Here is a 15,616-nt window from a genome sequence, read left to right as displayed (position 1 = left end):
CATAGTACTCAAGGAAGAGTAAGGATGTGAAGAATAAAGTGCGGAAAAGTGAGACGTGACAAGGGTCATTTAAGTAAGCAGAAGCCTTCTCGTATCTAAACTTTTACCTTCTACCAGAGGAGTCGAACTTAGGCATCTTAGCCATACGAGTCACCCGAGTCTTTGATATGTCAGAAAGTAAAGGCAAAGGTCGTTTGCCATTTACTATCCGAACCGGTGGAATGTATATTTTGTAAGTACTTTCTTATAATTGCTGTAACTCGGAAAATGTTGTTTGCACAAAATGGATTGCAAGAAAAAGTTTCAGGAAATCGTTTGGACATCCAACAAAATATACCCCGAAAATGAAAAGTCGAACGTTCTTCCATGATTAAAAAAAATACAAAAAAAAACACATCAATATCTCGTTGAACTTGCTATTAATACGAAAAATTTATGTTAGTTCGATACGTTCCTTTAAAAAAAATCACTACAAAAACTATCTGAAGGCATTTGCAATATTTAAAGCTTCGGTGAAAAACATTTTAAGTCATTTAAGCACTACAGTTTTCATTCCACATAAAAAACATTACTGTGCTCATAGTGATCTTCATCTTCATTGAATTCTGTTTTTATGAACAAAACTACATAAACAAAAATCAGGTATTCTGAATGAGACATACAATTACCGATAACTTGATCTATATAGTTTGCTGTTTTGGCGTGAAATGAAGACAATCTAACAGTTTTATTTTATTTTCTAAACTCTCTCATTCGTTAATAATAGCATTCCAGGCAAATGAAGAGGGAGGAAACATTTTCGTCTTTTACTAAACAACTATACCTAAAAATTGTAGTTATTCCACTCTATGACCACTTTGAAAACCAAAACTACTATAGAAACGAGCTTCGGCAGGTAGAAATAATTTTGTATCGTTTTCTGTTATTATCGATTCTTGAAGCTTCGTTTGAATATCGATACTGCAAAATATACCATATGCACTGAAAACCGGAAATGACTGAAAGGGTAATTGAAAGAAATAGCACATTTTAATAGTTAATATTCCGCTTTTTCGTTGACTGGACATGGATCTCAGTTTCTCAAAATTTGCAAGTGGAGTTGAAAGTGACATTTATGTTTCGTCATTTTCACATATTTTAAGTCAATGAAAATGACTTTTATTATCTCTGATTTGCAATGCGTAAGCGGAAAAATAGTGTGCAAAAAATGCTTAAAAACTCGCAGCGAGGGTGTTCAGGAAAAAAAAGTTTTAATCCACCTAGTGGTGTAACGATACCTTTCTCATCAAACTCCTATTCTTTGTTTACTAATGTAATATTATTCAACGGGAGCGGGTCATTTCGCCGAAAGGGACATTTCGCCCAAAGAGTAATTTCGAATACATCATATTATTCATATTGCATTACATATTTTTTCACTTTCTCTCAGTAAACGGATAGTACCACAAAAATTTGCCTGTTAGATACACTTATGCAAATGCTTTGATGCTTAGTAGCTAATAAAGTTAAGAAGCTATCTTGGGAAGTCAATCTGATCCAAGAAGTATAGTTGTAGGTTAACAAAATGGGCGTTAACGCTATCATCTTTCATTTTTATTTATTTAAATCAATTTGAATCACGATATTAAGACAATTGCAAGATTAGGCGAAGCGGTCAATTCGGCGAAATAACCCTTCCGGCGAAACGGCTCTCGGTGAAATGGCTATCTGCGAAATGACACTGACTCTTATTCAACATTATTTTTTACTGAACCTAGATAGAAGACAAAAAAGTTTGTGCATCAGCCAGTATAACCTTCAAAATGAAACAGTTTTCGAATCAGTTAAGCCATCACCGAGAAAATGAGTTTCACTATTTCAGCACTTTCGGAACCGGAATTTGGGAACCGGATCTGTTATTGGCAATTAACTAACATACCTATTACTCTAAACAAGGAATTAAAATTTTGAGCGCTTGTCAATCTATAATCCTGGAACCAGAAGGCGGATCCGTAAAAAAATCGACCAATTTATATGGCACCATATACCATTCGACTCAGTTCATCGAGCTGAGCAATGTCTGAGTGTGTATGTGTCAAATAATCTCACTAGGTTTTCTCGGAGATGGCTGAACTGACTTTGACAAACTTAGATTCAAATGAAAGGCCTCATGGCCCCATACGGAATTCCTGAATTTCATCCGGATCCGACTTCCGGGGTAAAGTGTGTTCAATATTGTACACCGTCACTTAAACCGGCGAGACAAAAAACGTAAAAAAATTTCTAAACTGGTTTCAAAACAACACAAATCGATAGCCATTATCAGTAGGCAACTAACCAAACCGATTTCGGCTATCCTGGTTCCCGGTTTCCGGTTCCGGAAGCACCGGAAACAGTGGTGATATATTCCACAATATATCTCACTCACTCTTCGCAGCGATGGTTTGACCGATTTTCACAAACTTAGATTCAAATGAGAGGTATTCTGAGTTTCATCTGGATCCGACTTCCGGTTCAGAAGTTATAGGGTAAAGTGTGTTGAATATTGTACACCGTCACCTAAACTGGTGGAACAAAACCGTGAAAAATGTTGTAAACTGGTCTCAAAACCCTTATTTCCAATCTTAGGCTGAAATGAAAGGTCTTATGGTCCTACCAAAAATTACTGCTTATTTTCGGATACAACAAACATTTAAATCGTCATTTAGAGTGCGATGGTAAAATTGTATGAAATCTTCACAATTTGAATAAAAACTAGTAGAGTTTGTGCGTCATGTTAGTTGGTGTCCGTACGAGCCGACTTCGATTATACCGGTTCTCGGGTTCCGGTGCCGGAAGGGCATATAATAGTGAACTCACTTGGTTTTGTTAAGAATAACCTACGCGAGCAAAGTATTGTTTCATTCTGTATGTTATACTAGTTCATGCACAAGCAATCCCTTGTATTTTTTTCAAAAATCGAAGAGAAAAATTTTGAACAGAATACCACAATATTATACATGAGAAAGGCATCATTACACCACTAGGTGGATTAAAACAGGGTTTTCTGAATGTGACCACTATTTCCGATATTTCCAAAACTGGAACCTGGGAACTGAAGTATTTATCATTTGAATCTAATTCTGCGGAAATCGGCCTAGTCGTCTCTGAGAAATCGATGTGAGTTTCTTTTTCAAATTTTTGATGCCTATTACTTCTGGAACCGGAAACAGAGAATCAGCACGACTAAAGTAAAATTATTTGATCATCTCCTAGGAGGCCCTACAGTCGAGAGAGGCTTTAAAATCAGTTCCAAAGAAATTACTACTATTTACGCGGTCTTCTCTGAAAACAAAAATTAAACACTCATGAAATGGCATTTTTTCATACTTATTATCTCCGCAATCCGTAGAATTGGTGGATCAAGATTAAATTTAGAAATTCTATGGCATTTTAAAAAGTTTTATTTAAATCTTAGTTAGAGAAATTCGGATAAGCTATCTCCGAGAAACAAAAAAAAAATGTTACATAAATACGCAAACTCACTGTGAACTACATAGCGAATGACTTTAACCTGTAGATTATAATTTGACATTTCGAGAAAAATACTTGCTCGAGTAGTTAAATTTAATCTAACCTACGGCGCAATTCAAAATTTGACACAAGGGAAGCTTGGATTTATTTTGCACTGAAAATAATATTCTAGAAAGTATTTCAAAAAACGACGGATGGTATGAAAATAAATTGCACAGATTTGATTTATCTAAAAGTTCTGAAACTTGTTTGGGAGATTTTATCCAGTGAATAAAAATAACTATGGAAATGTTAAAATCAGCTACGCTCCTTTTTTATTTTTTACAATTCCAAAATGTGAAATTATTCACGAATTAGATCACAGTCTGCTTTTGTTTTGCATTTTTGAAAAGCGTTGTAGTCATTGGGAAAGCAAACACATAGCAACCCATGACAACATCAAAGCACACTTACCTGAACGTATCGTTGACAGCAGCGTATCTTTTCCGCAACAAATACACTGAAAATATTCCCGAGCCTATGGAAAGTTCAAAGCAATTCATATAAATCGTGTAAGCCAGCTGACGTTGATAAGTGTGGCGATCGACACTTATGAAGTACGAAAAAACTCGAAAGTATCCGGTGCTTATACTGACAGTTATGACGACCACCAACACAACTGTCACCGTCAGCAGACGATGATGTCTAGCATGTTGCATTTTAGTTCCCAACTGCAGCAGGACTGAATCCACTTCATGCTGGTAGCGAAGTATCATTTCAATTTTATAACGCATCAAATAGGACATCATGATGCCAACCACCGCCAATAGATAAAATATTAGCGTGTAAAGGTCTTCGATTCGGTCCAGGATCAACGATCGGTATCTACTCTGAAATGGGTTCAGGAACATCCAGAAGTAAGCAATGTAGCTGTAAAAAGCTACGAACACCAGTAGATATAGCCACGGGGCCACAGTGGATCTTCGAGTGGAGATTTGATTGTACGGAATCGCAGCCAATCCGAACGCTTTCAACGGATAGTACAGTGGACCGATGGACTCGTAAATGTTGGTCACGGTGAACCATCGCATGATTGAAGGTGTATTCTTTGTACGATGCTTCCAGTAGTACTAATGAATTACTTTTTGGTGAGTATTTAGCTAAGGCTTGTTGCGTCAATTATGTATCAATAACCAGTGTCAATTATGTATCAGAACACTGAGAAAAAATATTGGAATTCTATAACGGCAATTATGTACTGCTAATTATGAATAAAGAATGTATTTCTTACGTTAATGAAATGATATTACTTTTGGTGAAGGAAGGTTCGAACAATTGAGAAATATCAATTATCTTGTAACTTACAGTGAACTAACTCAGACTGTATACCCATTTTAAGTACCATTCGTTTGAAAATAGTTGAAGAAGAATCAACACCTTTTTCGCCGTGCACATTTTGATTTTAAGCGACAAGTAAGAAAAAATGATTGGCATTTGATAAACGCAGACATTATTTTACTTTAATAGATTAGTTCACTGAACTTAAGAAAACATTGTTATTGTTGGCTTAGTATCATATAGGCAAAACAAATTTAATTATTGCTTCAATTCCTAGATACGTAACCATAACTGTAAAATTTCATTATATGACCTAATTTTGTCTGTACCGGAAAGCATATTGCGGAGAGTTACAAGAAATGTCTACTACTAATATAGCTGCTCGAGTAATTACATTGATCGGTTTCTACTGCAGGTTCAAGGGAGCTTACTTAAACTGTCTTCTGATATTTATAATAAAACATCATCTACCGTATTTTTTGGTTCGCGCGCTTGAGACCAGTCTTATTTATTTTAAAATATCATTTGTGTGTAGCAGACTTCAACTTCGACCGATATCATGTAAACGGGAAGATGGATATTCATTAACCAGCCTCGTGAGATGCTTAATATGTATGCTATTGAGATATTAAGAAAAACTACAAGGCACTACGATGGGGGGTTGTTCTAACCGTTGACGTAGGACTGCATAACTAGTGTCAAAATCGCTGCTAACATTTGTTTTAAATATGCAGAAAGTATTTTTTTTTATTTCTCGTATGTTTAGTTGTACCTAATTTCAGGGGTTCATTGTAGACGCTTACAAAAACTAGACTCCGCAGAAACACGGCGAAAGACCATTAGTAGGTTGAAGCCAGGTATAAATGATATATAAAAATATATAAAAAAAAGATTGGTTGATGTGCGAAAAAATCCGCAGAATTTGTATCGGTAATAATCACTGTTATACGTATATAGTGTATCGCTTATAATAACTTATGCAAATTCATTCATTTCCATTTTTGTTGGTAGAGTTTAGTTCTGATTTGAATCATACAATAAAGATCAATGATGTTACATCTATACACTTTTAAGTAACATCGAACCGATTATGAGTTGTATCATATAAATCCCCTCTAAAATCACCGAGACATGTAAACATGTGTCAATGCGAACGGACTAAAGAAAAATCTATCAACATAACTGAGTTGCACGCGCTCAAAATTATGATTAAAAAAAACAAATCAGACGTCAATTTTCCTTTTTGATACTGGTTTACACAAAACGTTTTAGCTAACTTGAACTTCGAACTGATTCCATTTGCAAGCCACCGTTTCGCGTGTAGATGGAGATTGCAGTATGCACACGACCCCGTCGACAAAACAAGCTCTTTTTTAGCGTACAATATTGAAGTAATACTTTCGATTCAAGTTAAGTGTGGCAAATCCATCAACAAACCACCAAGATACAAGCGCATCAAAAAACATTTCCGAGAAATGTTTCGCTGATATTTCAAAATTGGCCCGCTAGTCACCGTAGATTAAAAATAACCAGCTAATAGGTATTCAATATACTCAACTTAACACGGTGGGCAGCAGACGGAAAAGGCATCCACAGCGAAATTGTGTTGGAGCATATATTTAGCAATGTTAACTTCCCTCTCTGAGCAGCCTAGATAGCCGTGTAGTGTCGGTAGCGGTTTCCCAACTGGCTAAGAATAACGCTACGGTCCACCTGTACCGGTGGTATAAGTCCACCAAACAGCTAAGCCGTGTGGCATCCGGCGGAATTTTTTTTTACCAAGAATTGATCCACTGGTTTCCTGTTCCATGTCGTAAAAGGCCACAAAAATAGGAACTCCTAAGTCAAGGTGTATTTCCGTGCCGATGGCTGAATGGCTGCAGGAGGTTAAACATTGCAGTCGTAAACGGAATATCTTGGGTTTTTCCTCAAGGTGGTGTACTATCCCCACTTTTATGGAACCTAGTCGCTGATGGTTTGTTAAGGAAACTTAATAACCTTGGATTTCCGACTTATGGTTTTGCCGACGATTATCATATATTGATGACCGGTATAAGCATTAACACTCTCTTTGATTTAATGCAGCAAGCCCTGCGATCTGTTGAACAATGGTGTTGTCAGGTTGGATTATCTGTAAATCCGGGCAAAACATCAATGGTGCTTTTCACTCATCGTAGGATAATCACAGGAGCTCGTCCGTTGCAGTTCTTTGGTTCAGAGGTCACTGTGGTCGATCAAGTTAAATACGTCGGGGTTATTCTTGACTCAAAACTGAATTGGTCTGCTCACATTGACTTCAGGATTGAAAGAGCTTGCATGGCTTTCGGCCAATGCAGACGAGCTTTTGGAAAATCATGGGGACTCAAACCCAGATATATTCATTGGATCTACACAACTATTGTTAGACCAATTTTAGCATATGGATGTCTTGTATGGTGGCAGAAAGGAGAAGTCGCGACAGCTCAGTCAAAGCTAAATCATCTCCAAAGGATGGTCCTAATGGCGATGACAGAAGCATTCACGACAACTCCTACTGCTGCTCTAGAGGCGCTACTGTGCATTAAACCACTACATGTGTTCCTAAAACAAGAAGCATTGTCTTGTGCATACCGTCTTAGGGTTACAGGGCTTTGGAACAGTAACCCATTAGATTATGCTACCAGCCACACTCGCTTGTGGTCTCAAATGGTTACATGGGATGAGTATTTACTCGCTCCTAGTGACCTAACTCTCACATGCAGTTTTCCTTTCAAAACATTCCATGTGAGCTATCCTCTTCGTGAGGAATGATTGTCTGGAACGACAACTTGATGAACACATAGTTTGTTATACGGACGGTTCTCTGTTGAATGGTCGTGCTGGTGCTGGTGTCTACTGTCGTGAAATGAGGCTGGAGCAGTCTCTTTCACTTGGTAGATACTGTACTGTGTTCCAAGCAGAAATCTACGCAATTCTGTGTGGAGTACAATCGGCACTTCAGCAGAGGATCTGTTGTAAACGAATTTATTTTTGTTCCGACAGTCAGGCAGCCTTAAAAGCACTCAGTTCGAATGACTCACGGTCGAATCTAGTGATCGCATGTCGAACTCAAATTGAAGACCTCAGCATTTCAAATGCTGTTTACTTCTTATGGGTACCCGGCCATTCTGGTATTACTGGAAATGAATGGGCTGATGAGTTGGCTAGAGCTGGTGCAACGAATGATTTCGTTGGTCCTGAACCAGCTTTACCACTTTCAACTAGTTGGATAAAGCACAAGATACGTTCTTGGGCTGCATCCAAACATGCCAGCTACTGGCGCAGCTTGCAAACTTTCGCTCAGACAAAAGCATTTCTACCAGATTTAAATCTGAAAATGTAAAAGTGTCTACTGCATTTCTCCAAGCATCATTGCAGTATTCTGGTAAGAGCTCTGACAGAACATTGCAAACTCAATTATCACATGGCTACTATTCAACGTGCTGAGTATTATTCGTGTGATTTATGTGAATGCGATTATGGTACTTCATATCATCTGATATGTAACTGTCCCGCATTGACGCAGCTACGTATCCGGGTTTTTGGTTCTCCATACATGGTTGAGTCTGTGTATGCGGAGCTTCTCTCGTTTCTCACCCAATGTGGTAAGGAGCTATAGTCAGAAGGGTTCATCGTTCTTCCTGGAGTGAATGAATCCCTTCTGTATTCACCTTAAATAGGGTTTAGCAGATTGTTTGGCATCCTTTGGGGGGTACCGAATTTACTTCTGCTCGTACATACTGCGAGTCGTTCTGCATTCTTCCGGGAGTGCAGAATGGTGTCGCTTTTGTAAGATCTCTAAATCCTCTCGGGGGTTGGAGGTTTTATTAACAGCAGACCGTTCGGGACCTCGTAGAGGTTCAGAATTTCCTTCTGCTTCCACTAAATGTGATCCTCAGCAGATTGTTCAGCATCCCTTAGGGGTGCAGAATTTACTTCTGCTTTTATGTGTTTTTGTGTCGTCAATTTTTCCCATCCTCCTAGTCCAACCCTTACCATTTCCTTTCAATCCTTCCCTCTTATATATCGGGAAAATGATGCTAAAAACAAATTGATGGCAAGGCACAAATCTCCAAATATCAAGGGGAACGTGCCATTTGAGCCAATTTGTTCTGATTCCTGATTCCTGATAGGCTGAAATGAAAGGTCTTACGGTCCTACCAAAAATTACTGCTTATTTTCGGATACAACAAACATTTAAATCGTCATTTAGAGTGCGATGGTAAAATTGTATGAAATCTTCACAATTTGAATAAAAACTAGTAGAGTTTGTGCGTCATGTTAGTTGGTGTCCGTACGAGCCGACTTCGATTATACCGGTTCTCGGGTTCCGGTGCCGGAAGGGCATATAATAGTGAACTCACTTGGTTTTGTTAAGAATAACCTACGCGAGCAAAGTATTGTTTCATTCTGTATGTTATACTAGTTCATGCACAAGCAATCCCTTGTATTTTTTTCAAAAATCGAAGAGAAAAATTTTGAACAGAATACCACAATATTATACATGAGAAAGGCATCATTACACCACTAGGTGGATTAAAACAGGGTTTTCTGAATGTGACCACTATTTCCGATATTTCCAAAACTGGAACCTGGGAACTGAAGTATTTATCATTTGAATCTAATTCTGCGGAAATCGGCCTAGTCGTCTCTGAGAAATCGATGTGAGTTTCTTTTTCAAATTTTTGATGCCTATTACTTCTGGAACCGGAAACAGAGAATCAGCACGACTAAAGTAAAATTATTTGATCATCTCCTAGGAGGCCCTACAGTCGAGAGAGGCTTTAAAATCAGTTCCAAAGAAATTACTACTATTTACGCGGTCTTCTCTGAAAACAAAAATTAAACACTCATGAAATGGCATTTTTTCATACTTATTATCTCCGCAATCCGTAGAATTGGTGGATCAAGATTAAATTTAGAAATTCTATGGCATTTTAAAAAGTTTTATTTAAATCTTAGTTAGAGAAATTCGGATAAGCTATCTCCGAGAAACAAAAAAAAAATGTTACATAAATACGCAAACTCACTGTGAACTACATAGCGAATGACTTTAACCTGTAGATTATAATTTGACATTTCGAGAAAAATACTTGCTCGAGTAGTTAAATTTAATCTAACCTACGGCGCAATTCAAAATTTGACACAAGGGAAGCTTGGATTTATTTTGCACTGAAAATAATATTCTAGAAAGTATTTCAAAAAACGACGGATGGTATGAAAATAAATTGCACAGATTTGATTTATCTAAAAGTTCTGAAACTTGTTTGGGAGATTTTATCCAGTGAATAAAAATAACTATGGAAATGTTAAAATCAGCTACGCTCCTTTTTTATTTTTTACAATTCCAAAATGTGAAATTATTCACGAATTAGATCACAGTCTGCTTTTGTTTTGCATTTTTGAAAAGCGTTGTAGTCATTGGGAAAGCAAACACATAGCAACCCATGACAACATCAAAGCACACTTACCTGAACGTATCGTTGACAGCAGCGTATCTTTTCCGCAACAAATACACTGAAAATATTCCCGAGCCTATGGAAAGTTCAAAGCAATTCATATAAATCGTGTAAGCCAGCTGACGTTGATAAGTGTGGCGATCGACACTTATGAAGTACGAAAAAACTCGAAAGTATCCGGTGCTTATACTGACAGTTATGACGACCACCAACACAACTGTCACCGTCAGCAGACGATGATGTCTAGCATGTTGCATTTTAGTTCCCAACTGCAGCAGGACTGAATCCACTTCATGCTGGTAGCGAAGTATCATTTCAATTTTATAACGCATCAAATAGGACATCATGATGCCAACCACCGCCAATAGATAAAATATTAGCGTGTAAAGGTCTTCGATTCGGTCCAGGATCAACGATCGGTATCTACTCTGAAATGGGTTCAGGAACATCCAGAAGTAAGCAATGTAGCTGTAAAAAGCTACGAACACCAGTAGATATAGCCACGGGGCCACAGTGGATCTTCGAGTGGAGATTTGATTGTACGGAATCGCAGCCAATCCGAACGCTTTCAACGGATAGTACAGTGGACCGATGGACTCGTAAATGTTGGTCACGGTGAACCATCGCATGATTGAAGGTGTATTCTTTGTGCGATGCTTCCAGTAGTACTAATGAATTACTTTTTGGTGAGTATTTAGCTAAGGCTTGTTGCGTCAATTATGTATCAATAACCAGTGTCAATTATGTATCAGAACACTGAGAAAAAATATTGGAATTCTATAACGGCAATTATGTACTGCTAATTATGAATAAAGAATGTATTTCTTACGTTAATGAAATGATATTACTTTTGGTGAAGGAAGGTTCGAACAATTGAGAAATATCAATTATCTTGTAACTTACAGTGAACTAACTCAGACTGTATACCCATTTTAAGTACCATTCGTTTGAAAATAGTTGAAGAAGAATCAACACCTTTTTCGCCGTGCACATTTTGATTTTAAGCGACAAGTAAGAAAAAATGATTGGCATTTGATAAACGCAGATATTATTTTACTTTAATAGATTAGTTCACTGAACTTAAGAAAACATTGTTATTGTTGGCTTAGTATCATATAGGCAAAACAAATTTAATTATTGCTTCAATTCCTAGATACGTAACCATAACTGTAAAATTTCATTATATGACCTAATTTTGTCTGTACCGGAAAGCATATTGCGGAGAGTTACAAGAAATGTCTACTACTAATATAGCTGCTCGAGTAATTACATTGATCGGTTTCTACTGCAGGTTCAAGGGAGCTTACTTAAACTGTCTTCTGATATTTATAATAAGACATCATCTACCGTATTTTTTGGTTCGCGCGCTTGAGACCAGTCTTATTTATTTTAAAATATCATTTGTGTGTAGCAGACTTCAACTTCGACCGATATCATGTAAACGGGAAGATGGATATTCATTAACCAGCCTCGTGAGATGCTTAATATGTATGCTATTGAGATATTAAGAAAAACTACAAGGCACTACGATGGGGGGTTGTTCTAACCGTTGACGTAGGACTGCATAACTAGTGTCAAAATCGCTGCTAACATTTGTTTTAAATATGCAGAAAGTATTTTTTTTTATTTCTCGTATGTTTAGTTGTACCTAATTTCAGGGGTTCATTGTAGACGCTTACAAAAACTAGACTCCGCAGAAACACGGCGAAAGACCATTAGTAGGTTGAAGCCAGGTATAAATGATATATAAAAATATATAAAAAAAAGATTGGTTGATGTGCGAAAAAATCCGCAGAATTTGTATCGGTAATAATCACTGTTATACGTATATAGTGTATCGCTTATAATAACTTATGCAAATTCATTCATTTCCATTTTTGTTGGTAGAGTTTAGTTCTGATTTGAATCATACAATAAAGATCAATGATGTTACATCTATACACTTTTAAGTAACATCGAATCGATTATGAGTTGTATCATATAAATCCCCTCTAAAATCACCGAGACATGTAAACATGTGTCAATGCGAACGGACTAAAGAAAAATCTATCAACATAACTGAGTTGCACGCGCTCAAAATTATGATTAAAAATAACAAATCAGACGTCAATTTTCCTTTTTGATACTGGTTTACACAAAACGTTTTAGCTAACTTGAACTTCGAACTGATTCCATTTGCAAGCCACCGTTTCGCGTGTAGATGGAGATTGCAGTATGCACACGACCCCGTCGACAAAACAAGCTCTTTTTAGCGTACAATATTGAAGTAATACTTTCGATTCAAGTTAAGTGTGGCAAATCCATCAACAAACCACCAAGATACAAGCGCATCAAAAAACATTTCCGAGAAATGTTTCGCTGATATTTCAAAATTGGCCCGCTAGTCACCGTAGATTAAAAATAACCAGCTAATAGGTATTCAATATACTCAACTTAACACGGTGGGCAGCAGACGGAAAAGGCATCCACAGCGAAATTGTGTTGGAGCATATATTTAGCAATGTTAACTTCCCTCTCTGAGCAGCCTAGATAGCCGTGTAGTGTCGGTAGCGGTTTCCCAACTGGCTAAGAATAACGCTACGGTCCACCTGTACCGGTGGTATAAGTCCACCAAACAGGTAAGCCGTGTGGCATCCGGCGGAATTATTTTTTACCAAGAATTGATCCACTGGTTTCCTGTTCCATGTCGTAAAAGGCCACAAAAATAGGAACTCCTAAGTCAAGGTGTATTTCCGTGCCGATGGCTGAATGGCTGCAGGAGGTTAAACATTGCAGTCGTAAACGGAATATCTTGGGTTTTTCCTCAAGGTGGTGTACTATCCCCACTTTTATGGAACCTAGTCGCTGATGGTTTGTTAAGGAAACTTAATAACCTTGGATTTCCGACTTATGGTTTTGCCGACGATTATCATATATTGATGACTGGTATAAGCATTAACACTCTCTTTGATTTAATGCAGCAAGCCCTGCGATCTGTTGAACAATGGTGTTGTCAGGTTGGATTATCTGTAAATCCGGGCAAAACATCAATGGTGCTTTTCACTCATCGTAGGATAATCACAGGAGCTCGTCCGTTGCAGTTCTTTGGTTCAGAGGTCACTGTGGTCGATCAAGTTAAATACGTCGGGGTTATTCTTGACTCAAAACTGAATTGGTCTGCTCACATTGACTTCAGGATTGAAAGAGCTTGCATGGCTTTCGGCCAATGCAGACGAGCTTTTGGAAAATCATGGGGACTCAAACCCAGATATATTCATTGGATCTACACAACTATCGTTAGACCAATTTTAGCATATGGATGTCTTGTATGGTGGCAGAAAGGAGAAGTCGCGACAGTTCAGTCAAAGCTAAATCGTCTCCAAAGGATGGTCCTAATGGCGATGACAGGAGCATTCACGACAACTCCTAATGCTGCTCTAGAGGCGCTACTGTGCATTAAACCACTACATGTGTTCCTAAAACAAGAAGCATTATCTTGTGCATACCGTCTTAAGGTTACAGGGCTTTGAAACAGTAACCCATTAGATTATGCTACCAGCCACACTCGCTTGTGGTCTCAAATGGTTACATGGGATGAGTATTTACTCGCTCCTAGTGACCTAACTCTCACATGCAGTTTTCCTTTCAAAACATTCCATGTGAGCTATCCTCTTCGTGAGGAATGATTGTCTGGAATGACAACTTGATGAACACATAGTTTGTTATACGGACGGTTCTCTGTTGAATGGTCGTGCTGGTGCTGGTGTCTACTGTCGTGAAATGAGGCTGGAGCAGTCTCTTTCACTTGGTAGATACTGTACTGTGTTTCAAGCAGAAATCTACGCGATTCTGTGTGGAGTACAATCGGCACTTCAGCAGAGGATCTGTGGTAAGCGAATTTATTTTTGTTCCGACAGTCAGGCAGCCTTAAAAGCACTCAGTTCGAATGACTCACGGTCGAATCTAGTGATCGCATGTCGAACTCAAATTGAAGACCTCAGCATTTCAAATGCTGTTTACTTCATATGGGTACCCGGCCATTCTGATATTACTGGAAATGAATGGGCTGATGAGTTGGCTAGAGCTGGTGCAACGAATGATTTCGTTGGTCCTGAACCAGCTTTACCATTTTCAACTAGTTGGATAACGCACAAGATACGTTCTTGGGCTGCATCCAAACATGCCAGCTACTGGCGCAGCTTGCAAACTTGCGCTCAGACAAAAGCATTTCTACCAGATTTAAATCTGAAAATGTCAAAGTGTCTACTGCATTTCTCCAAGCATCATTGCAGTATTCTGGTAAGAGCTCTGACAGAACATTGCAAACTCAATTATCACATGGCTACTATTCAACGTGCTGAGTATTATTCGTGTGATTTATGTGAATGCGATTATGGTACTTCATATCATCTGATATGTAACTGTCCCGCATTGACGCAGCTACGTATCCGGGTTTTTGGTTCTCCATACATGGTTGAGTCTGTGTATGCGGAGCTTCTCTCGTTTCTCACCCAATGTGGTAAGGAGCTATAGTCAGAAGGGTTCATCGTTCTTCCTGGAGTGAATGAATCCCTTCTGTATCCACCTTAAATAGGGTTTAGCAGATTGTTTGGCATCCTTTGGGGGGTACCGAATTTACTTCTGCTCGTACATACTGCGAGTCGTTCTGCATTCTTCCGGGAGTGCAGAATGGTGTCGCTTTTGTAAGATCTCTAAATCCTCTCGGGGGTTGGAGGTTTTATTAACAGCAGACCGTTCGGGACCTCGTAGAGGTTCAGAATTTCCTTCTGCTTCCACTAAATGTGATCCTCAGCAGATTGTTCAGCATCCCTTAGGGGTGCAGAATTTACTTCTGCTTTTATGTGTTTTTGTGTCGTCAATTTTTCCCATCCTCCTAGTCCAACCCTTACCATTTCCATTCAATCCTTCCCTCTTATATATCGGGAAAATGATGCTAAAAACATATTGATGGCAAGGCACAAATCTCCAAATATCAAGGGGAACGTGCCATTCGAGCCAATTTGTTCTGATTCCTGATTCCTGAACATCGAATCGATTATGAGTTGTATCATATAAATCCCCTCTCAAATCACCGACACATGTAAACATGTGTCAATGCGAACGGACTAAAAAAAAATCAATCAACATAACTGAGTTGCACGCGCTCAAAATTATGATTAAAAAAACAAATCAGACGTCAATTTTCCTTTTTGATACTGGTTTACACAAAACGTTTTAGCTAACTTGAACTTCGAACTGATTCCATTTTCAAGCCACCGTTTCGCGTGTAGATGGAGATTGCAGTATGCACGACCCCGTCGACAAAACAAGCTCTTTTTTAGCGTACAATA

General features: G+C 38.3%; 1 protein-coding gene across 1 annotated transcript in view; it reads right to left on the bottom strand.

Moving 5' to 3' along the window:
* Positions 1–4,562, bottom strand: part of LOC131429718 (uncharacterized) — a 92,010-nt gene extending 87,448 nt beyond the window's left edge. The window contains exon 1 of the mRNA XM_058594032.1: positions 3,946–4,562. Coding sequence (XP_058450015.1) covers positions 3,946–4,562 — 617 coding nt within the window. The remainder of the gene's footprint in view (positions 1–3,945) is intronic.
* Positions 4,563–15,616: the final 11,054 nt, after the last annotated feature.

This window comes from Malaya genurostris, chromosome 2 (assembly GCF_030247185.1).
Source record: "Malaya genurostris strain Urasoe2022 chromosome 2, Malgen_1.1, whole genome shotgun sequence".
NCBI lineage: Eukaryota > Metazoa > Arthropoda > Insecta > Diptera > Culicidae > Malaya > Malaya genurostris.
This window is presented reverse-complemented; position numbering and strand designations above follow the sequence as displayed.